This window comes from Miniopterus schreibersii, assembly GCF_964146895.1.
Source record: "Miniopterus schreibersii genome assembly, chromosome: 2".
NCBI classification, from domain to species: Eukaryota; Metazoa; Chordata; class Mammalia; order Chiroptera; family Miniopteridae; genus Miniopterus; species Miniopterus schreibersii.
Genome location: NC_138102.1, coordinates 81,404,304 through 81,429,818, shown reverse-complemented (window position 1 = coordinate 81,429,818; position 25,515 = coordinate 81,404,304). Strand labels below are relative to the sequence as shown.

The 25,515-nt window shown below is 38.1% G+C and overlaps 1 protein-coding gene across 5 annotated transcripts in view; it reads right to left on the bottom strand.

Annotated features, from left to right (window-relative positions):
• Nucleotides 1–25,515, bottom strand: part of LRCH1 (leucine rich repeats and calponin homology domain containing 1) — a 196,492-nt gene that overhangs the window by 95,597 nt on the left and 75,380 nt on the right. For all 5 annotated transcript variants that reach the window (XM_081128065.1, XM_081128068.1, XM_081128066.1 and 2 more), the window contains exon 2: nt 11,694–11,838. In XM_081128065.1, the coding sequence (XP_080984191.1) occupies nt 11,694–11,838 (145 nt within the window). The remainder of the gene's footprint in view (nt 1–11,693; nt 11,839–25,515) is intronic.

Sequence of the window (25,515 nt, the reverse complement as noted above, 5' to 3'; positions counted from 1 at the left end):
ACACACATACACACAAAAACAACACAATGATATATCACTTCACACCTGTTAGAATGGCTATCATCAATAAACCAACAAACAAGTGTTGGCAAGGATGTGGAGAAAAGGGAACCCTTGTGTACTGTTGGTGGGAATGCAGAATGGTGCAGCCAGTGTGGAAAGCTGTATGGTCTTACTTCAAAAAATTAAAAGTGGAACTGCCTTATGACCTAGTGATTCCACTTCTGGGAATATATCCACAAAACCCAAAACACTAACTGGAAGGAATATATGTACCCCTTTGTTCATTGCAGTGTTATTTACAGTAGCCAAGATTTAGAAGGAGCCCTAGTACCGAACAGTGTGGATAAAAAAGCTATGGTACATTTACACAATGGAATACTAATGGGCCGTCTAAAAGGGGACAGCTTATCTTTTGTGACAGCATGGATGGACCTGAAGAATATTACGCTAAGTGATATAAGCCAGTTAGAGAAAGACAAGTACCATATGATTTCACTTATATGTGGAATATATGAACAAAATAAACAAACAAAATAGCAACAGACTCATAGACACAGATGGAATTACAGGGAAAAGCCAACAATTCCATAATCATTGTATTTTGTTTAAAATACATCTCTCAGTAACTGATATATATTAAGCAGAGACAAAAATGTGTTTTGGTAAAGAAGAAGTGAGTCAACTCCCCCCCCCCCCCCATTTTAAACTTATCAAACTTAATGGATTTAGTAGAACCTAATATATAACACTTAGAGAGCACATCTTCTTTTCAAGCACAAAGTAAATATTCACCAAATTAACTACGCATAGGGAATAAAGCAAATCTCAACCAATCTAAAAAATCAATATCAAGCAGCAAATAAAAAAATCAATATCAAACAGCAAAACAACATAATTAAATCCAAAATCAATTTTAAATGGTAACTTAAAAAATCTATTCTACAGAAAACTTATGGACCAAAGAACTAACAGTAAAAATTAGAAGATTTAGGAGTGACTTAAAAAATACTACATATCAAAACTTTTAGGGGACTCAAATCAACATGGTAGCATAGGTAAACACAGTACTCACTACCTCCCACAACCACATCAAAATTACAACTAAAATACAGAACCACCATCATTTAGAACCACCTGAAATCTACCTAAAAGGAAGTCCTACAACTAGGGAATTAAAAAAGAAGCACATCGAGACTGGTAGGAGGGGGTGGAGAAAGGGGACACGATCACAGAACCAGCTGGTCAGACACCCAGTGCGGCAATTCAAAATCAGGAGGAATATCTTAGCTGTGGGGGTTCCCCAGAGGAGCAAGGGGTCCCAATTCCACATCAGGCCCCCCAGCCCAGGGTTCCAGTGCCAGGAAGAGAAGCCGCCATAACTTCTGATTGTAAAAACCAGTGGGGAGTGTGGCTGAATGACAGGGAGACTGCTGGTGCCAAGCAGTTCTTCTTAAAGGGCTCCCCCACACAGACTCACTTGGACTCACTCCCTCTGAGCTACAGCACTGAAGCAGCAGCTTGAAAGGAACCTAGTACTTTTGGGGAGGAACTAACTTGCCTGGAATCAGGGCCAGAGCTGGAGGGGCAGCTTTCTCCCAGACAGAAGTGCTCACAGAAGAGCATGGGCCAGGCCCCATATCTGAATCTCTACCCACTTGGCTCAGGCTTTTTGCCTCACCCTGGTGATTCCCTATGACCCCCACCTCTCCCTAGTTGCAGACTCATCAAAGCCATTTCCAGTGGCTTTTACATACAACTGGCCTCTCTTGCCTCATGCTTCGGACTTTCCTAAAAATCTCTCAAACCAGCAGCAGGTGGCATAGGGGATGTATAGCTTCAGCATGCCCTATACATCTCGATAAGTGGCCCCAAGCCTGGCACTAGCAGCAGCCCAGCTTGGTTCACAGCTTGGCCTCTCCTGGGCACTTCCAAGTTGAACACAAGTAGCAGACACCTATAGATTGCTGTGGAGCTAATGCTGGGTGGCCCTGGGCGGGGCACAGGCATAGGCTGCCTTTACACCTCCTGGGAGGCCCCAGAGCTAGTGCACCAGTGGTCAGTTTCAATCACGCTGGATTACAACCCTACCACATCCACGTGTGACACACTCAAGGGGTGGACTCGATGAGCACCAAAACCCCACTGAAGCAAATCCTGCTCCAAAGGGGTGTCTCCAGCACAACCGTTCTTCAGCTATAGTTGCAGCTGGTCCTCACAGCCAATTGGCCTGGAGATCGATTCCTCCCAATGACGCCAACAGCATCCAAGGCTCAACTACAAGTGGACAGTGCATACAGCCCACACAGGGGAGCACCTAGAAGGCCCAGCTCTGGTGAGGCTGAGCCATTGGGGCCCTACTGGACACCTACTACACAAGGACACTACCAATTCCAAGAGACATAGTAGCCCTACCTAATACATAGAAACAAACACAGGGAAGCAGCCAAAATTCAGAGACAAAGAAACATGTCACAAATGAAAGAACAGAAGAAATCCCAGAAAAAGCACTAAATGAAATGGAAGAAAGCAAACTACTAGATACAGAGTTCAAAACAATGGTTATAAGAATGGTCAAGGAACTTAATGAGAATTTCAAGGAAATTAGTGAAAACATCAACAACATAAAAAAGGGCAAGTCAGAAATAAAGGATACACTAACTGAAATGAAGAATAATTTACAGGGAATCAACAGTAGAGTAGAGGATGCCGAGAATCAAATCAGTGATTTGGAATATGAGGAAGCAACACACACCCAATCAGAAGAGCAAAAAGAAAAAAATAATCCAAAAAAATGAAAATAGTAAGGAGCCCTTTGGGACAACTTCAAGAGTACTAACATCTGAATAATGGGGATGCCAGGAGAAGAGAGGAAGCAAGAAATTGAAAACCTATTTGAAAAAATAATGACAGAAAACTTCCTCTACCTGGTGAAAGAATTAGACTTACAAGTCCAGGAAGCACAGAGGGTCTCAAACAAGAGGAACCCAAAGAGGCCCACACCAAGACACATCATAATTAAAATGCCAAAGGTTAAGGACAAAGAGAATCTTAAAAGCAGCAAGAGAAAAGCAGTTAGTTACCTACAAGGGAGCGCCCATATAACTGTCAGTTGATTTCTCAACGAACTTTGAGGCTAGAAAGGAGTGTCAAGAAATATTCAAAGTGATGAAAAGCGAGGACCTACAACCAAGATTACTCTATCCAGCAAAGCTACCATTTAGAATTGAAGGTCAGATAAAGAGCTTCACAGACAAGAAAAAGCTAAAGGATTCATCACCAACAAACCAGTATTACATGAAATGGTGAAGGGTCTCCTTAAGAAGAAACTAAAGAACAAAATAAACTGACTAACAAAATAGACCCAGAACATTGAAGCAAGCAACAGACTTATGTATTTCACAGGGAAGGGGTGGGGCGGTGGGGGACAGAAAGAGATTAACTAAAGAACTTATATATATATATATATATATATATATATATATATATGCAAAACCATGGACACAGACAATAATTCGGTGAAGGCCTGGGGAAGGGGGGGGAATGGGGTAGGGGGGTCAGTGGGGGAAAAAGGGGGACATCTGTTATACTTTCAACAATGAAGATAAATTTTAAAAAGACATAAAACTTTTAGGAATCAGCTAAAATACCATGTACAGGGCAATCCCTGACCTTAAATACTTCTATAAAAAATAAAAATAACTAAAATTTAATAAGCTAAATATTCAAAACTCTAGAAATTAGAAAAAGAATAAACCTATAAGATAACAGAAGGAAATATGATAAATAAAATTTATAAAATTTTACTTATATATCAGAATTAAATAGAAAATAAAAAACCGAAAGGGTGGTAACTAGCATCATAAGTGATTTTTTTTAAAAATACAAAATCAAGACTGACAAACTTCTGAATCAATAAAGGGAACCTGCACAAATTTACAGTATTACGAGTTAAAAGGGGGAACCAACTATAAATACAGTAAAAAAATTTTTAATTACAAGGACCTTCCCTTATTAAGTATTTAGTTGGTCTCCTGGAAATTTTTCTAAATATTTTTATGATTATGACACTGTCCTAAGGAGCATGGAATGCAATGAAGCACAGTGTTAAACAGGATAACAAAGGTAGAAGTGCTGAGCAAACCATTGTTACTGGGGAGACGATGAGAAGACCCCGGTTTTTGTCTTCTTGAGGGAAAGATTTCAATCAGGAGACAAAGTGTAGAAAAACAAGCAAAAATTTATTGGCTGCAGCAAAAATATACTTAGGACGGTGAAACAAGGAAGGTGCATAGAAGAAGTAACAGGAGAGCCCAGGCTGGGCTGCTTCGGCTCACTGAGAAGTCAGAGAGAAGGGGGCCTTGGAGTCAGGTTCAGGGGGTTAGCCCAGGGTAAGGTGCTGCTGCCCATGGTCCTGAGGTGCCAGTCTCTGGGGGTTCCCTCTGAGGGAAGAAAGGGGATGGAGATGGTGCTGGCTTGTCCCCTGGGGGGGGAGGGGCAGGAATGTGCTGGGTCCTTTGTCCTGAGCATATTTATCTTTCTCTTGCAGGTGGAAATCTTAGGGGAGGTCTCAGGGGAGGGTCTCAATAGAATATCCATCAGCTTTCCAGGTGTGCTCTTTCAGGGTCCTGGTCTCCACTGACTGGTCAGTGCCAGGGCTTGGGGGTCATTAGTCAATGTAGCTGGTCCTGAGCTGAGGCAGCTGCAGCGTCACTTGTCTGGTTTTGCTGCTTTTCTGGGCCTGAAGCTGAAATACATACAGCTGAGGCCTACATGTTTCCTTTAGGGAGGTAAAGGTCAGGGGGGTCTAAACTGCATGATCAGTCATATGCTAGGGGCGGATAGGTTACCCTGGGGATGAGGTTCTAGTTTTCCCAGTATTGCCTCTTGCTAGGCATATAGGGCTTTCTGCCCTGGAGTTTCTGTACCTGGCTCATTGTCCTTGGTCGGCTCATGTCTGCCTAACTACCTATAGAATACCATAACATGACAAGAAATAAATTCCACTGATTTCTATTATTCTTATTTACGAAACAGTGTGGCCTAGGAATAAATCACTTTGCTATTTCCTGTCTAAAGTAGAAGTTGTTGACGGGCTCAAATATGATTATTCCCACACCTTTCAAGAGTCTAAGTTCTTTTTTTGTTTCTTTCCTTCTTCTTATCTACAGCACCTGTTATGAGCTTGGTAAACTACAATGTTGCTAGAGGAAATATAAGAAGTTGATTATTGATGAAATGGCAATGTTTCAAAGGGCTTTTGTCTATCTAGTTAGAAAAATAAATGTAATTTGAAGCTTGTACAATTTGGGCTTGCAAAAAAAACTTTGAGAATAACTACAAATAAGAAAAAACTATACAATAAATTAGGAGGTCTTCACCCCATTTTAAGAAAGCAAATCTACAGCACAAAGATCTTAAAAACCCTATTAAGACCAGAAGCAGAACTGAAAGCAGTGACCTCGCTATCAAAGTCATAATGTGCTTTTTGTGTCTCTCTGTTCTTTTCTTCAATACAAACACTGATCTAAAATAACATCTGTAATCAGGCAATGTGTATAATGGAAAAACCCTTTTTGGAAACCTTGCCAAGTATAAGCTCTATTAAAAGGAATGGAATCTGATAAGGTTCCACCTTGAAAACAAATGCCCAGGAAGCACACTAGAAAAGGCAAGGCTTAAGTCATACCCTGATGGCCTTTGCTAACTCTAACACTGTACAAAAATATTTTCAAATTTTAAGATAATACTTCCCAAGTATCTGTATTTTGATGTCCTCCTGTTTATCTGTTATTTCACAAGACAATCTAGCTACCAAAGGCCAGTTCCAAAATATATAAAGTATTCTCATTTTCCCTTTGAATGAGGTAAGATCTTCATAAAAGGATGTAGGATTTACAAATTTGTCTTGAATTGAACAAAACTCTTCACCTTTTCCAGGTTAGGAAGACACCATCAATTTTATCAGTTTACAGAAAGAAGAAATGTTATTTTACAATTGAAACTTTCTTCAGAAATGTCAGTGCAAGGAGACTTAGGGATAACATTCAAATTCTTAGGAACAATGAAAGTTAATTTTCATTCACAGCAAAAAAAATATAAAATTTATGCTATCTACGGCAACTCTGGCTTACAGGATGCTTCTTCCAATCCTTCAAATAGATAGCTATATTCGGAGGATTAAATTACTTCTCAGAATGACCACTTCCAAAGGAATGTGGACATACAGGTTACACAGCCATCGGGAAGTTGGCTCTTTCTGCACATTGTTTAGCAGCCAAAAAGGATGCCAAGCGTCAGAAAAAGCAGCTAAAACAGATTCCTTTTTATGGTGTGATAACATTTTGTTCAAAAAACTGTCCTCTTCTTTACAGGCAATGCCTCAGAATCCACTCCTAGTAGGTTGGGAGAGATAAGGGGTTCTAATCAATAAACCAGCTCCTGGCTCTGTGTATTTCACTCTCAGTCACCCAGAGTTCTGGAAGCAATATGATCAAAAGGCTGTAAAGAAATTTCATTTTTTGGCAGCTTCTATTCCTGAAACTCTCTGAGATGAAACTTTAAAACTAAAGTCCCTATTCTTAGAAACACAACACTCCTAATGTTGCCAAGAGTTTTGCTACCCTGGGTTAGTCTATTTTCCTAAGGGACATTTTCTCCATCAGTCTCATCAATGATAACCTCTCCAATGTATTGAAATACATTTTAAACTTTGTGAGGCTTTCCTGTGTAACTCAAGTTCAAAATGTTTGTTCCTCTAGGAACAAAACTTGCTTAATCACTTTTATTGTTCCTGGCCACATCTCTTGGGTTAAGATCCTTTATAACAGGAAAAGACACAGTGGCACATATACTAAATTAATATAACCTGTTGTTGCAAACACCAAGAAGCAAAGATTAAAAGCCCAGATTCTTCAAGCAGAGGCTAAATAAACAACAATAAATGGGTGTTTTCCATAAATATGACATTCCGTTCATGTGAGAAAATGCAGAAAACACTGAAGTGTTTTTAACTGCATTTAACAGTGGAGATTTTTTTCTTTTAACATGTGCTAATTAAACCCATCTCTAGTCAAAGACAGGAATTAGGTTCCTGGAACCACACAACCATTTGACATTTAAAGGTAACATTCCTGAGAGAGCCTGTCAGCCAAGTGGGTAGGCAGTGACATCACCCACCTCTACCACCACTACCATCACCACCACCACCACCATCACCTCCACCACCTTTGTTGTTATCATTATCACATCACCATCAAATATTCATGGCCTTACTCTGCTGAAATGCCCATACATCCCAGAGGGTACACTCAATGTTAAATGTTTCCCATATGGCACCTCTCCTACTTTGAAACACAGAATTAGTAATTTCTATATGTTATTTACTTAAAAAGAAGAAAATTTTAATATGAGACCATGTTTAATTTTAAGTCCAGAGACATGAAATCTGCGAAGATTTCAAAAGTAGGTTCTCTGTACTGCTTCACTAACAACTTTCTATTCTTAGTTAATAGAAATATGAGGAAAAATTCTAAGTACTACAGAAAAGAAAGTGTTTTCAAGTACTGATATCTAAAACTTGATGAACTTGCTTATTTGTTGATTAGTCCACCTTAAATGTGTGCTCAAAAATAATTTACAGTATTTCTTTAATTTTTTGAAATTTATATAGACTTACCCACTATAAGCTAGTGATAATGTCAAGATTTGATTATATACTGTCTAGAATATAAGCTTTCTTTGACATAGTCTCCCATTTATAACTATCATAGAAAATAAATTGGATGGAAGAAAACTCAGTTCTTCTACAAGGCAGTGTGTTTGCAGCATCCTAAGTCCTTGCTTCTTTTTCAAGTAAACGGACTAGCAGCCTCTCCTCCAAAGGCCAAAAGTAAACATAAGTCCACCATGCCTCTTCACCAAACTGAAGAAGAAATATATCCTATTTTGTTGATTTAATTTTCATGAGGGGTAGAAAAGAAATGAAAAAGCCACAATGTCCAACCTTGGTTGTTGTGGAGGGGACATGTATCATGATCACAAACAAGCACAATATTCTGAACTCCTGGTTATCAGCTTGGGGGTGGCTGGGAGTGGGATGGTAGTTTGAGGACAGGAAGAACTCACACAGACCACCCACTATGATGTGGATGATATTACTCAACATCTTACAAGACTTGCAATTTAATTAGATGCCATTTTCTAGTAATTATTACATACTTGACAATAAACATATGTGACAATCACCTACTATCCCATAAGATACAAATAAATTTTTTAGGTGATTATAACAGTCTACCTCAAAATTACTCCCAGAGAAATAATTCAATTTCAAGAGTCCAATTCCTAGAAGACACATTTTAACTAAACCCAATATTGAAACAGAAGTTAATGGCTTTATAATTAATAAACAAGATGACCATCTTCTGGTCACTTAAAAGCTGGTCCTATGTTACTATTTTAGGTTCATGAAGTAAATTTGATAAAAGATATCAAAAATAATTATACATGTATATACAGTCCCTGACTTTCAAAAAGTTTAGAGGATGTATCTACATTTTTAATATACCTCTGAAAAGTAAGAGATACTTTTTCTTACTTTTCTCCATTTAGTTATAAATTCTTTAAAGAGTCATGACTCAGCCCCAGCCAGGTGGATCAGTTGGTTAGAGAGTCATCCCGTACACCAAAAAAGGTTGTGGGTTCCATTCCTGGTCAGGGCACATATCTCAGTTGTGGGTTCAGTCCCCAGTTGGGGCATGTTCAGGAGGCAACCTATCAATGTTTCTCTCTCACATCAATGTTTCTCTCTCTCTCTCTTCCTCTCTAAATCAATAAACATATCCTCAGGTGAGGACTAAAAAATAAATAAATAAATAAATAAATAAATAAATAAATAAATAAATAAAACGAATCATGACTCAACACTAGGGAATATGTCTTAAAATATGGTAATATTAAAGTAGGAAGTGTGAGCTGTCTACATAAGAAACGTCTAAACCTGTAAGAATTTTTATGAGTTTATTTGAGCCAAACTGATTGACAATTACCAGGAAGCAAAATCTCAATGGACTTGAGAAAGTGCTCCAGAAAATAGCAGCTTTGCACTTTATTTATACATTACAATCAGAGGAGACATAAGGGGGTTACATGAAATCCACTGGTGATAGATTAGGGAGATGGGAGAAAGCAAAGTGTGGAAATCTCTGGGATTGGATAAAAAGTAAATGAATAGACACATACTTCTTTTATTTAGATAAGTCTAGGATAGTTAACAGTCAACAATTAACATAATAACAATAACAATAAGGGGTTTTGTGGGCAACTTCTCCTGGAGCTCAGAGAGTTGTACACACAAAACAAGAATTATTGATGTTGCCTAGAATGCATCCAAGTCTACAATGCACCAAGCCCCAAGTAAAGAACTGCACGGTGCCCACTGACAGCGCACTGTACTGACAGTAGGAGTCCCATCATGCACTGCCCCTGTGCCACAAGAAGGAAGCCAAGCTGACTCCTGAGGAGGAAGAAATTTTAAACAAAAAATGATCAAAGAAAAATTAGAAGTAATATAATGAAAGGAAAAAGAATTCCAGAATCAGCAGTCTTCCCGAGCAGCAGTTCTAGCAGGGCAAGCTTTTTGCATGCCTTTCTCCCAGACCAGGCTAACATGTCCAAACAGACGATTATGTGCTTGAGGGCAAAGAGCTGGAGTTCTAGCTGAGGAAAATCAAGGCCCAGAAAGACAAACAAATCCTCTTCCCTCCTATCTTAGCTCATGTAATATTCTAAAAAAAAAAACAAACAAAAAAAACAGAACAAAAAAACCTGGGGACAGGATGTAAACTCCAAATTTTTTAAAAAGCAGGTTAACTACTGGGAAGTTGCTGTTAGAGTATGAAGCCTTTTGTGCATGTGATAATATAAAGATCCCAGGACCAATAGTGGGGGGGGAGGAGGTAGGAGATCTGAAAAAATGTGACATGTTAATATCCGTTAAGTGGAAATTATTGCAAATGGTTATGTGCAGTGTGACAACATTTATGTATATTTAAAACACTACACAATACCACATTGTTAAATTGGAATGGTGGGAACTTGAGTTTCTATTTTATTATTTTCTGTAAGTTTGGAATATTTCATAATTTATACTTTTAAACTAAATTTTAAATAAGAAAAATGGACAGAATAGAGTTAATAAAAATAGCTAACGTGGATAATTGTTAAAGTTGGTGATGGGTTCATAGGGACTCATCATAGTACTTTTTTTTGGTAAGTTTGACATTTTTGCATAAGTTTGACATTTTTCCATAATAAAAAGTTTTATTAAAGATATATATATATATGTATATACACACACACACACACATAATTGTTTTCACTTCCAAGGAAAAAGACATGCATTCCTAATGAATGCAATGGAAACCCATTTTTGACTGAAAAGAGAGCAGCAGGAGACCCCTAATTCTCAGTGGTCAACCAAAAAAAACACAACAAAACCTTAAAATTAACTGACATTATTATCTATCATAAATTAATGCAATACCTGGTTCACTGGGAATTTTGCACTTTAAAGTTTAGCATATTTGTTACATAGCACAAACCTTGCTAGTCAAGTGCTAACTTTTGCATACGAAAATCATGTGACTGACCCAAGTGAAGGAGTGAAGGGTATGCTCAGGCTTGAACTTTGGAACCTTGTTTTTACAGTACAGATGGATTTAAAAAAAGAAATCCCCTCTCTCTCATGACATCCCAAATGTGAGTCAAGGATTTAGAAGACAAGGAGCTGAAATCTAGCTAGCGTAGTTGATACTCACAGCCCCAAAGTCTAAAATCAATGCCTTAAAATAATTGCTTTTTTAACTTCAGGGCTATTCAAGGGCATTAATATGTTACACGGTATTGGGCATAAGTAGAGTCAATACAGACCACTGACCCATTCTCAGCAAACACTGAACTAATTTAATGAGCTATAAACACAACAAACTTTATGTCTTGCCAGATTTGCCCACTGCTCCTCCTGAACTTTCTCAGGTGACCTGAAGTGAGGATTAGGTAGCAAATACAATGAAACCAGTAACTCCCAAAGACCATCAAGGCCCCGATTTGTCCCAATCCCCATGGTCTTTTTCACTTCCCTTAACCTTCCTCCTCCAAAATCTACATCAATACCTGAAGACAATATATCAACAACCTTCCAAGCACCAAAGAGACAAAAAGTACCCCAGTCGGTGTGACTCGGTTGAGCGTGGTCCCATGCAACCAAGAGGTTCAATTCCCGGTCAGGGCACTTGCCCGGGTTGCAGGCTCAATCGATCCCCAGTGTGGGGTGTGCAGGAGGCACCTGATCAATGTTTCTCTCTCATCTATGTTTCTATCTCTCCCTTTCCCTTCGTCTCTCTCTAAAATCAATAAAAACATTTTTTTTAAAAAAGAGACAAAACGTGTAAATGATGCCATATAAATTATTTTTAAAAAGCAAAAACATCTTGTTATATTGACATTCAGAAAAGTCTAGGGCCAAAAACAATATTAATGGCACTACAAATGTATTACAAAAGATATTTCTTAAATGATCTTTGTGTGATTTATTTCAAAAGGTGATCAGCGATTGGAAAGAGAAAAAATCCTGATAGGAATAAAAGCATATTTTTATTTGAATTGTATTCTACCCTTTAGAGTTAACCTACCTCAAGTTTAAGTAAGTCAGCATTTGCAGGTTAACGATGGCCTCAGGAATGACTCTGATACAATTATGATATAGGTTAAGAATTTCCAGTGATACAAAGTGGCACAATTCCATTGGAACTTCAACCAGTCTGTTTTTAGATAAATCTGTGAGAAAAAGAAAGAATATTTTGTCACTAAATCTTCAACATAATCCAATACAATTTTATCAACTATCATACTTTTTTCTTAACATGTTTTAAAATAATCATTATAGCCTACATTTAGATCAACATTATCATTTTTTGTGCGGTTCTTAGTATTACATTGTGATCTCCATTTAGTAGCATATTTGCCCAAGTCACATGGAAAAACAAAAATACTGCTGAAAATAGTTTTAGTTCTCTTTATTAATTTGTAAATTCAGGCCAGAAAGAAAGGTAACTGAATCAATATTTACTTTTCAATCTATCTGAAAATTATTTCAAAGTTATTCTCCCCTAGACAAGAATGTAAAACTATATCCTTTAATATATCTGAATATGTATATTTATCACAACATTTAATTTCTTTAATTCAATTCTGCATTCATAACATGTATTGTCTCTTGGAATATGACTTTTATATCTTCCTCAAGCAAACACATAGTAGATGCTAAACAAATATGTCATTCACTAGGATTACTGAATGCCTACAATGTACAAGAAGGACATAAATCAGTTGTACCTGTTAAGGACTGACACTGTGTTTGCCACATGACCTGCAGTAAAACTGGGCTCTCTTGGCCAAATGTTCTCTTGACCTACTGAGCAATGTAAGCACACATAAAGTTTATAATGTCACCATCTCAATAACAAAAATATAGAATAGTCCTTAATGTCTAAATCTGGGAATGGTAGACATTCACAAATACCATAAAACACTGTAAGGAAAGAGCCCCCACTCTCAAAAACAGTAACTCAATAACAACAGACCACCTTATACTTTATTAGGAGGGACTCAATCAGTACAACTTGAAGATGTTTAGTAAGTAACATATAATGTATACTTAAGGAACCACACTCCATACAAACAAACAAAAAAGCACAAAAAACTTAAATAGGTCAATACTATAATGAAATAAAAGTCAAAGAGCTACCTTCATGACTATCCTGCCAACAAATACATAAACAAAAACTGGCCTAGATGACTTCAGAGAGAAATTCTAAGAAATTCTAACGGGACAATTCTGATAATATTTAAACTATTCCAAACCATATAAAAAAAAAAAAGAGGAAAGTTTCCAAATTCTTATTTAAAATAAAGAAAGTACACACAAGGGAAATTACATGCGTATCCCTTCTAAGTACTGACATAAGTCTTAAATTTAAAAATTAGCAAACAGCCCTGGCTGTTGTGGCTCAGTTACTTGTAGCATCACCCTGTGCACTAAGAGGTCACCGGTTCAATTCCCAGTCAGGGCACATGCTTAGGTTGTGGGCTCAATCCCCAGTAGGGAGCACACAGGAGGCAACCAATTGATGGTTCTCTCTCAATGATGCTTCTCTCTCCCCCTCTCCCTTCCTCTCTCTCCCTTCCTCTCTCTCTCAAATCAATAAAAACATTATATATATGTGTGTGTATATATATAAATTTGCCCCACCAGCATTTGTGTGTATAACTGATCCCCCTAGCCCCTTGAAAATCTTGGCCTCATCCAGCGAACAAGATGAACTTGAGGTTTCCCATCTTCTTGGTTCGTGCCTTCTCCATCAGGAAAGCTTTCTTTACTCCAAACCCTGATGTGAGAGGAGTTTTGGCTTTCTGAAGCATAAAGCACGTGAACTTTGGTTCAGTAACACTATTAAGTGGCAGAAGCAAGAGATTGAACCATTAGATATGACACCAAAGCCCTGCTCTATTGATTCACAGCACTGTAATAAAGGGAAGTTCAGTTGTTCCTGTGGGTATCTCTCATTAAAAAAAAAAAAAATTAGGGATACATTTCAGATGCCTGGTCCGGAGACATTACATGATCCCAGAGCTCTGTACTAAAAGTAAGTGGTCTTTAACCAGGTTCCTAATATTTCCTCCAGAAGAAGGGCATGTGTATTGGTGCCTTGTTTCTTCCACCCACCGCAAGTTGGAAACTGTCATTCCTGCTGCAAACCCATGGTGGGGCCTAGCCCTGCCCTGGGGAGTGAGGTATACCACAGCTCTGCAAACAGCCCAGCAGCAAACCGGAACCCAGAACCATGTCCTCCCATGTTGCTTCTTAATTGAAGTGTTCAAGTGAAAGCCATGCAGCCAAAAATAAAACAATAAGTTCTGTTATGGCCAAAACAAGCTCAGCAAATCCCTAAAATAAAGTAGCCAAAGGAATAAAAATAAGCAGGGGAAGGTAGAAAACTGCCAATGGAATCTTGTGTGTAGTTAGCACCATTAGAGGTATGATGTTTTGTATAAAAAATGAAAGCGGTGCCTCTGGAGGAACTGGATGGTGCCTGGCTCTTCAGCAACAACATCCTGAGCTATCAGCCACCACAGCCACAGAGCAGAAGTGCTGACAGGAGACAGCTGTGAAACTCATCTGCAATGTATTCTCTTCTAGTCAGAAGAAAATGCCTAATGCTGGAAGTCAGAATCACATCCAGCTTCACCAAGACCAAGTGATATATGTCTGACCATCGCAACCCTCTTGCAACCTTGGTCCCTCAGGTGGAAGGATGGTCTGGTGCCAGTTGCCCTCTCTGAACAACCTATATCCCTCTTCACCTAGGTAGGTGTCCATCAAGAAGAACCTCAGTTATATCTTCCTATCCCTCCTCAACTTCCTCCACAATGGCCCCAGTATATGACTGCCCCTCACTTCACCTTCTCCCTGGGCACAGACACCCCACCCAGCTCCATGACTCAGCATCTGCACATTTAAGAAAACACTGGAGTAGGAAAAGCTGTCCAGGCAGTGAAGCAGAGCCCAGAGGCTGACTCAACCTTGACTACAAAGATAAAACACCCAACACTTCAGGGTTAAACAGGCAGAAATAATAAGCGGATTCCTAAAAGTTTTGAGTGAGTTAGTCAAAATCTCAGGCTACATCTCTAAGAGATCAACACAAAAAATCATGTCAAACAGTAGACATCTGTTAAATAATTCTTCATTATGAACCATGAGGTCTTCCCTGACCACCTACTTAAATTTACAGCATATCACGCCCTGGCCAGGTGGCTCAGTTGGTTAGAGCACCATCCCATACACCAAAGGTTGGGGGTTCGATACCCAGTCAGTGCACATACCTAGGTTGGGAGTTCAATCCCAGTTGCGGTATATACAGGAGGCAACTGGTCGATGTTTCTCTCTTTCTCTCCCTTCCTCCCTCTCTAAAAAAAAAAAAGTCAAAATACATAACCTCAGGTGAGGATAAAAAAGTTGTCAGCTTATCAGTCTTAACCTCCTTATTCTGTTCAACGTTTTCTTTTTTTCTTAGCACTTAACCTCTAAAATAGTATGCAAATTTATTCATGTGTTATGATTGTTCATTTGTTTCTATTTTCTCTATGAGGACTGTGATCTGGTATACAGTATGGTTTACTGGTATACAGTAAGAGCTTAATAAATACTTGTTGAATGAATATAGTAGGAAAACAGGTTCTTAGTTCAAACAGTTTGAGTTCAAATCATGGTCCCACCACTTAGCTGTGTGTATGAGGAAATAATTACTTAATTTCTCTATGCCTCTGTTTCTTCACCTGTAATAAAAGAATATTAATTGTACTGGCCCCACTGAATTATTGAAAGAATTAAATGAGATGACACAGATAAAGTCCTTAGAGCACCTGGCACAGAGAGAATCATTCCAAGAATAGCCTCTATCACTGTTTTGGCTAATGCTGGGTTCTGAGGATTTGTAGCAAGAAATCAGGTCTGAGCCCACTCCAGGTAGCTCAGTTGGTGAGAGCACCATCCCCATACTCCAAGGTTGAGGGTTCTATTCTGGGTGAAGGCACATACAAGAATCAACAAATGAATGCATAAATAAGTGGAACAACAACTCTCTCTCTCTCTCCCCCTCCCACAGTCCCTCCCTTTCTTTCTCCTTCCCTTCCTCTCTCTAAAATCAATAAATAAACAAAAAATAAATCAGGCCTGAGCTGGAAAGGAGTTTCAAATCTAACTGACAAGCACATGAAGCACACCATACACACAATGCCTCATGATAACAAATCTTAGTTGAAAGAATTAGAAATAAATAATTCTGTATTATGAGTGGGGGGGGGAAATAAGTTGGCTTAAAGTTTTCCTTTCAAAGGCTAAAGGAGGAAATAAGAAATAGAAATTAGTTTTGGTAAATGCCAAGAAGCATATGACAGATTAGACTCTTAGCCAGGTGATTTTACTAGCAGGCGATACCTATTAAGGACACAAAGTACTAAACAGGTAATTACATACAGGTAGCTATTATTGAACAAATCCATTTATTGAAATGTTGATAGCAAAAATTGATTTCTTTATCAGACCTGTCCTATCCAGAGTTGCAAAAATACTAAGAAATAAAATTTTACAGATGATGTATTATAGAATTGTACACCTGAAATCTATATAATTTTATTAACCAATGTCACCTCAATAAACTCAATTAAAAAAAAAAAAGAAATAAAATTGAGGACAAGCATAGATGTGGGGGGAAAAAATCCCTGTCCCAAAGTACAATCATTTTACTTAAAGAAATTTTAAAAGGCTCACTCAGAAGCTTTTTACTCTTAAACACAATTCTAAGAAATGCTATTATTGACTGTTCCAGCTCCATAGCACTTTAGCAAACACAAATAGATAAGGAAAAGAGAGGTAACCATTAAAAAGCACACTTCTGCCTGGCTGGGCGTGGCTCAGCGGTTGAGCATCAACCTAGGATCCAGGAGATCTCAGTTCAATTCCCGTTCAGGGCACATGCCTGGGTTGCGGGCTCGATCCCCAGTCAGGAGCGTGCAGGAGGCAGCCAATCATTGACGACTCTCTCATCATTGATGTTTCTATCTCTCCCTCTCCCTTCCTCTCTCTGAAATCAATAGAGCTATATTTAAAAAATAGACTTAAAAAGTACACTTCTAACAAATATCTACATGTATTTTAAAATTTAAGTATTTTAAATTTAAAAATTTGTAATGTGTTGATCCTGAGAAAAAGATATCCACAAAGAAAGGCTCCTGATGGCAAACTGGGTTCAAATTTACAAACAGAACCCAGCAGTCATTCCTAAACAGGGGCCTCTCAAGCAAGCCCTGCATTGAACTCCCTGCCTGCACTGTTCCTGAAATCTCAGCCAGTCCTTACAAAGGAGTTCCTGGAATGCTATTTCAACCAAAAGGATTGAGACTTTCCTTGTCCAATCAGAGCTGCAAAGCTGTATTCTCCCCCCACCCTACATCAGCATCTTCACCGACCAATCACAGTGGCTCCACTCTGACCAATCAGAGCGGTGATTTTTGGAACAAACTATGAGGATTTGGAGTCCTCATTTGCATGGATGACCAATCAGGAACCAGGTGTGGAGACTTCTTTCAGTTTCCCTCTGGCTCAGAGAGCAAACTTTCCCTTTCCACCAAAAACTGAAAACTGTGTTTTCCAGCTGGAACTAAAACATTAAGATGTGTCTCTGGACCAGAGCAAAGCAGAGCTGTCTAGCTGAGAAGGGCCTAGGCCCAGTGCCACCTGACAGCTGTTCTGTATCACAATTAAGCAGTTTGCACTGAATAGTTTTCTTCTTCACCACACCCCAAATTGGGGATTCCTCTTGGCACTGAATTGGCACCAACAGCCATCTGTTGACAAATGTAAAGTCAGGCCCCATTTAAATATAGCACAATATAGTTGTAGCACAAAAATAATACAATGCTGAATAATCTAGAAACAGTTAATGTATTTGAAGATTACATGTGTTTAAAAGGTTCTGTTCAAGAGAGCAGGAAAATGTGTAACTAATTTTTTAATGTTTTCATGTAAAACTACTCAAAACAAAAACATTTTAGGTCATTGCAGCTTCTCTGTAATGACCCACTCATTTCCAGGCAATTCTGTTTAGCTAAGGTTTCACTACACAATGAATCATTTCCCATTTGCTTAAAGAGAATTTTGGCTCTTACACATAATAAAAACAGCCTATCAATAGTAATCACCATTACAATGGAAATAGTAATTTGAAGGGGAAATACTAATTTTCTTATAAAACATGAATGCGTTAAGTAGCATTATTTGCCATAGCCAAAAAGAGGAAATAACCTAAGTATCTATGGAGGGATGAACAGATAAGAAAAATGTGTGAACATACAATGAAATATTATTCAGCCTTAAAAAGGAAGGAAATTCTGCCATATGCTACAACATGGATGGACCTTGAGGACATTATGCTAAGTGAGATAAGCCAGATACAAAAAGACAAATATTGTATGAACCCACTTATATGAGGTTCTTAGAGCAGTCAAACTCAAAGAAACAGAAGGCAGAATGGTGGTTGTCAGGAGCTGCGGAAGGCAGAATGGAGAGTTACTGTTTAAGTACAGAATTTCAGTTTTGCAAGAGGAAGAAAATTCTGTGGATGGAGTAGTGATGATAGTGCAACAGTATGAATGTACTTAATGCCTCTGAACTGTACACTTAAACTTGGTTAATATGGTAAATTTTATGCTACCGTTATATTTATTGAAATTTAAAAAATGACTGTTTTTAAAATTGGTTGCAAAATATAGACATTATCCCGGTACTTAAAATTTCCTAGAAGAACAGAAATTACTAGCTCTCCAGGGCTGGAAGCCTGAGTAAAGGGGACAGCCTTAGAGAATCACATAGGGACAAACAGCATATCTGCACCATGAGTATGATTATGCAACTCTATGATCAAGTACCACTCAAGAAGCACTCACCTTACCTACCAGTTTTCTCTAGCTTCACCCACTGATCAATAGATAAACATAGATGATAGAGAGACAGATAGATAGACAGATAGATATAGATAGGGAGATGATGATAGATAGATGATGATGATGATAGATAGATGATAGATGATAGATGATAGATGATAGATAGATGATAGATAGATAGATGATAGATAGATAGATAGATAGATGATAGATAGATAGATAGATAGATAGATAGATAGTAGATAGATGATAGATTAGATGACAGGTAGATAGATAGATAGATGATAGATGATAGACAGATAGACAGATGATAGATGATAGATAGATAGATGATAGATAGATAGATAGATAGATAGATAGATAGATAGATAGATATAGATAGATGATAGATAGATGATAGATGATAGATAGATAGATGATAGATAGATAGATAGATGATAGATAGATAGATAGATAGATAGATAGATAGATAGATAGATAGATGATAGATAGATAGATATAGATAGATGATAGATAGATAGATGATAGATAGATAGATGATAGATGATAGATAGATATAGATAGATGATAGATAGATATAGATAGATAGATGATAGATAGATAGATAGATAGATAGATAGATAGATAGATAGATAGATAGATAGATAGATGATGATAGATAGATAGATAGATAGATAGATAGATAGATAGATAGATAGATGATAGATAGATGATAGATGATAGATAGATAGATGATAGATGATAGATAGATGATGATAGATAGATGATAGATAGATAGATGATAGATGATAGATAGATAGATAGATAGATAGATAGATAGATAGATAGATAGATGATAGATAGATAGATATAGATAGATGATAGATAGATAGATGATAGATGATAGATAGATATAGATAGATGATAGATAGATATAGATAGATGATAGATAGATATAGATAGATAGATGATAGATAGATAGATAGATAGATAGATAGATAGATAGATGATAGATAGATAGATAGATAGATAGATAGATAGATAGATGATAGATGATAGATAGATAGATGATAGATGATAGATAGATGATGATAGATAGATGATAGATAGATAGATGATAGATAGATAGATAGATAGATAGATAGATAGATAGATAGATAGATAGATAGATAGATAGATAGATGATAGATAGATAGATAGATGATAGATAGATAGATGATAGATGATAGATAGATAGATAGATAGATAATAGATGATAGATAGATAGATGATAGATAGATGATAGATAGATAGATAGATAGATGATGATAGATAGATAGATAGATAGATGATAGATAGATAGATGATAGATAGATAGATAGATAGATAGATAGATAGATAGATAGATAGATAGATAGATAGATAGATGGCCCTTACTCATCACGGTGCCAATCATGTGTGTTTGATACATTTGCACCTCATTATAAATGTTGGGAAGAAGTGAGATGATGCGTACAAAGCAGTAAGCAGTGCCTAGAAAGTCAACAAATGATAGTTGAATAAACAAATATAATTAGGACATGGCTTCTATTCTAACAATCTCACAGGAATAGAAAGGAAGAGAGACAAAGCCCAATACTTAAATTCTAGAGACAGAAACAGGGGTCTCCCAGTGTGCAGAGGAGCCCAAAGGAAATAAGGCATGGAGCTCTGCCGGAAACAGGGCTCCTGAGACCTTGGGCAGGGAACTGGGTAGTATGTGGGACCAGCCCCCAGGAAAAGATGACTAAGTGCAAGTTGGTCAGCTGGTATGAGGGTAAGGCTGGAGACTGGGCAATCTGGGGTGCAAAAGAGAGAACAGTCTCTGAAACTTTCCCTGCGAGACTATAGAGCTCATAGGGCCCTTCACTAACGCACATGATGAAGTATCTTGTTACTTGATTAAAGCTGAACAGCTGATGACAGTCACTTACCAGCCAGTTCACAGAGTCTTTGTCATTCTGTAGCTAGAGGAAGACTAGTTACTAGCGATTAAGAAAGGGATCTGACAAATCCCACAAGATGAGTAATTTGGGAATGCAAGGAAAGTGAGCCACAAGGGCTCTAAGGAACATTGACCTCCTGCACGTCCAAGCTTACAGGCTAGGTTGGGGTCAGAGGAGGAGAGCAGACTTTCGGTAAAGAGAGCGGCGAAGAGGACAGAGAAGTCAACTCTGAACTCTATAGTCTCAGTCTTGCTAAAGTTTTATTATCATTCCAGGCTTACTATCAAGAATGAACGAATGCACTGTTGGGAGTTGATGACTACATAAATATTGAAACTCTCACCATAAAAGAAATGTTATTTGCTGGAAAGAAAGCCCTTTATAATAAAAAATGACCAAACCATAAAGTTTTTCCAGGATTTTACCTTTATTGGAAGCTTTTAAAATCAAATATACTATGATACAGTATATTTAACTTTAGTTAATACAACCATCAACTACTTAGAGTTTTTATTATGCACTTTAAAAATAGAAAGGAAAAAAAACCCCACCAAAAACAAGGAAATAAAAGCATTAGAAAAGTTAATACTGTCCTCCAAAGGTAAAGACGATAGAGTGCTTTTATAGTTTACACAGCACTTGCGCATATGTTGTTGAGTTCATCTCTTAATTGATTTTCATCTTTTAATAGAAGAGCTTTTTAGAGGCAAATCAAATATTATCATTTTTTTATAATGTAAATAATCTCAGGCATGAGACCATGTATGATCTTTAATAATCAAAGATAGCACTACTGATCTTCCAAGAGACTTTCTAAATGTCATGGAAACATATTAGTACATAAAAGTTCCAAGACAAAGAAATGAATATTCCCTTTTGTTAACTGTGAAGTAAGTCACAGTTCCACTAGCCAGATAACCCATCATTCACATTTTCCAAATACTTGTGTTAAATATAAAGTAGAGTGAGGATAATAGCCATCATTTTGAAGTAGAAATTATATAGAATTCAAAATTCATACCACATGGTGTTAATTACATCAGAAGTTGATTAATCTCAAATGAGGCAAAATTTCTATATCTGCCCACAAGTTCTGTGCCACCACACACTTTATCAAAAAACCTCAAAGATATTACCAGTGATATTTTAAAGTAGACATGATTCAGGAAATCTAAAGCCACTGTAAAATTTAAATTTAATATTCACAAGAAAAAAATTTTATGAGTTTACTTGAAAATACATAGTAATTTTCTTGTACATAATGGAAATACTATTTTTACCACTAATGATATTGTGTATATGTGTATAAAAAGTTCAGAGCAGCTTAATTATGATTTTGTTTGTATGTGCTTCTTTGAAAATAGATACATTGTTTGGGGGAATAAATTCAGCTTTATCTTTTGGATAAAATAAAAACTTGAAATTTGAAATTAAGCCTGTAATTTTAAGAGAGTGAAATAGACAACTAATTATGCTTTTCTGCTTGGAAAAGCTTCTTCTCTATAGAGTCATTCAACAAATACTTATTATGCACCCACTATGGGCCATGAATAGTTCTGAGCAGTGGGCAAACAGCAGTGAACTTGCCCTCTACAACTTACATTCTAGTGAGGGGACCTAAACCAAACTAATAGGTAAAATATATAGTATGTTAGATGGGGGTTCATGCTAGAGAGAAAAGTAAAGAAGAAAAAGGAAATCAGAAGTATGAAGAAGGGGACTCCAATTTGAAACAGGGTGACCAAAGAGAATTCACAAATAAGTGACCACTGGAATGAAGAACTGGAGGAAGTAAGAGAGGAAGTCATTGGAATATCGAGGGGGTTGAGCACCTCCCCCAAAGTAAAGAGAAAATGGAAAAGCCCTAAGGGAGAAGAAGGGTGATATCCAGCAGAGATACCAGGGAAGCTTGTAGGGCTCCAGCAGACGGTGAGAAAACAAGAGACTAAGACCAGTGAGGCTATGGGGTAGCAGTTCAAGTAGGGCTTTCAGCTATTGTAAAGACTTGGCATTTACCGGCCACTGGACGGTGTTGAGCAGGGTATGGCTGACCTCTTAAAAGGCTCTTAGACATTGTATTGACAATAGCTTGTGAGTGGCAGGAACACCAGTGAGGAGGCTACCGCAATAATCCAGGCAAGATAAAATCATGGGCACACCTAGGTGGTAGAGCAGAAGTGATGAGAAGTGGTCTGATTCAGGTTAAATCTGAAAGTAGAGCTAACTAAATTTGCCGATTGGATGTAAGTTTGAGAGAAAAAGAGCAGTCAAACATGACTTCAAATGCTGGCTTCAGGAAGTAAGAGCGAAGTTGTCATCCTGAGACGCAGAAGCCTGCAAGAAGAGTTCATTTTGGAGATGGGAATATTGAGATGCCTATTTGTTATTCAAGTGAAGATATCAGGTAGGGAAGTGCACAAGTTTGGAGCTCCAGGGGTGAGTCCAGGCTTGAGATACAAATGGTGGGAGTTATTAGACTAAATGGCACTAAAGACATAAGTATACAAGATCACCAAGGATTTCAGTTAAAGTGGAGAAGGGGGCCAAGCACAGGCCTCTGGGGCACCCCCAAAGTGGGAGGAATGAGGAGGAGACTAAAAAGGCATGTTGTCTGAGGAAGGAAGAAAACCCAGACAAGCACGATCTCCTGAAAACCAAGTGAAGACAGTCAAGGAGGAGTGCTGCTGCTGGGTCAAATAAGACCAAGACTGAGAAATGACTGCTGCATCCAGCCAAGTGGAGGCCACAGGTGACTTAGGAAGTACAGGGGAATGCAGGAGCAAAGCCTGATGGAAGTGAGTTCAAGAGAGAATAAAAGGACTACTTAGAGTAGTCAAATTAATAGAGACAGAAAGAAGAGTTGTTGCCAAAGGCTGGCGGGGGGGGGGGGGGGGCGGGGAGAGAGAAATGGGGAGTTATTGATTAATGGGTATAGAGTTTCAGTGTTACCAGATGAAAGAGTCCTGGAGAGCAGTTGCACAACAATATGGATGTGCTTACTACAGAAATTTACACTTAAAAATGGTTAAGACGGTATCTTTTATGTGTATTTTACCATATATTTTTTAAAATTTTCAGAGACAGAGTATGGAAAGAGAGGAATAGGTGACAATGAGTTTAGGTAAATCAAGACACCTTGTGATAAAGGGGAGCAGAGAGAAATGGAATGGAAGCTGGAGGGGACATGATATTAGGGGAAGAAATATTAGTATGTTTGTATGCTGATGGGAATTACTTGGAAGAGGGGAAACTGATGATACAGAAAAGGAAAAAGACTGTTGATGAAGTGATTTTATTAAGAAGGTGGGAGGGAATGGGATCTTGTGCTCAAGCAGATGTGGCGACCTTCCACAGGAAGCAAGTCTTCTCTAGCAAAGGAGGCAAAGCAGTGGATACAGCACAGCTGCAAATAACTGAGAAGATGGGGTGAGAGGTACACAGGGAAGTTCCCTTCTGATTGCCTGCAAGCCCGAAATGGCTGAGAGGGAGGGATGAAGGAAAAAAGATAAAGGTTTAAGGAGGGACAAAGTATGAAGTAGTTGATAAGAAAGTTGGTAAAGGAAAGACACTAGAAAAATGTAGAGTGGCAGGTGGCCCTACACACCCACTTGAAGTTTGTGGTCATGAACTGAAAGTGAGACTACTGAGATGGGTATGATACGTACAGATGCCTGATAGAAATGTGTATAATTCATTGTGTTAGATTGGTTGTATTCAACCTTAGTAACTTTGCCTATCAAAAAGCTCAATCTGGAGATGATAAAAAATACATATATTGACATATTTTGCAGCTCTGGTCCCAGAACACATATCTAACTGGGAAGAGCCAAAGCAGTTACACCATGTAAGCCTGCTCAGCAGTTAGTCATAGATGCTGGAGGAAGATTCCAAGGGCTGTGTGGCACCTTCCCAAGCCCCTCCCACCTCAGGAAAAACCATCCACACAGTCGCTCACTGGATTTTTTTTGATGAGCCAGACATACCATGCCAGATACTATATATAGTGATATGAATTTAAAACTTAATTCATAACCTCAGATAACTCAGTCCAACAGAGGAGGCTGAGAAATAAGAAAAAAAAAGTACAATGAATTAGATCTGGATTTACAGCATGGTTAATTATCAACTCAGTCTGAAAGCTTGAGAAAGGCTTCAAAGAGGCATTCATCTATTAGCTGAGGCACTGGACAGGTGTCTGGGAGATTGCCAGGGGTAGAGTGGATAATTCCCTCCACACTAACAGGTGCAGCCTAGATGAAGAATGCAGTGGTGGGGTATATGTTTGAGGAACTGCTACTGGCATTATGGCTGAGGCACACAGGATAGATGTTCAGCAGGGATCCATGGAACCAGTTGTTAAAGAGTGGCCACAAAATCCAGGGGAGAAATGAGGAGCACCTGAAGTAAGGCCAATATAGCTGATGTGGAGGAATGGACATAACTACCACCACCATCATCATAGTCATTCATCATCATCATGAGGAGGAAACGGATAGGGGAGACATTTATGAGGTAGAATTGGCAGAGCTTAGTGGTCAGTTCAATATAGAAAGTGAGGAAAAAGAAAGAACTGAGGGCAACTTTGGGTTTCTGGCTTGAGTGAATGCCTTGGGGTATGCTACTTGCTCAAAAGGAATGCAGAAAAATAGGTTTGTGGATAATGGTGGGAGAGGAGAATCAAGATGAGTTTAGTTTCTGACACATTAATTAAGACATTAATTAATTAAGATATCTATGAAGCAGCCAAGGAGAGTGGGTTGTTAACCATTGAATTATAGATCTGGAGTCCATGAGAAAGTCTTGGCTAAAATTTAGGCTTTAAAGACATTGGCATATAAATAAGGAGTGGCCATACATGATGTCATCCTCAAAAAATGTGAAAAATGAGGAAAGAAAATGAGCTAGAAAAAAAACACCTTCTAACAGCTGCTACCACAAAGTCAATGCCTTTCTCTTTCCCATCACAACTTCTTGAAACCCATGGCTTGGTTCCAAGGCCCAAGGGAAT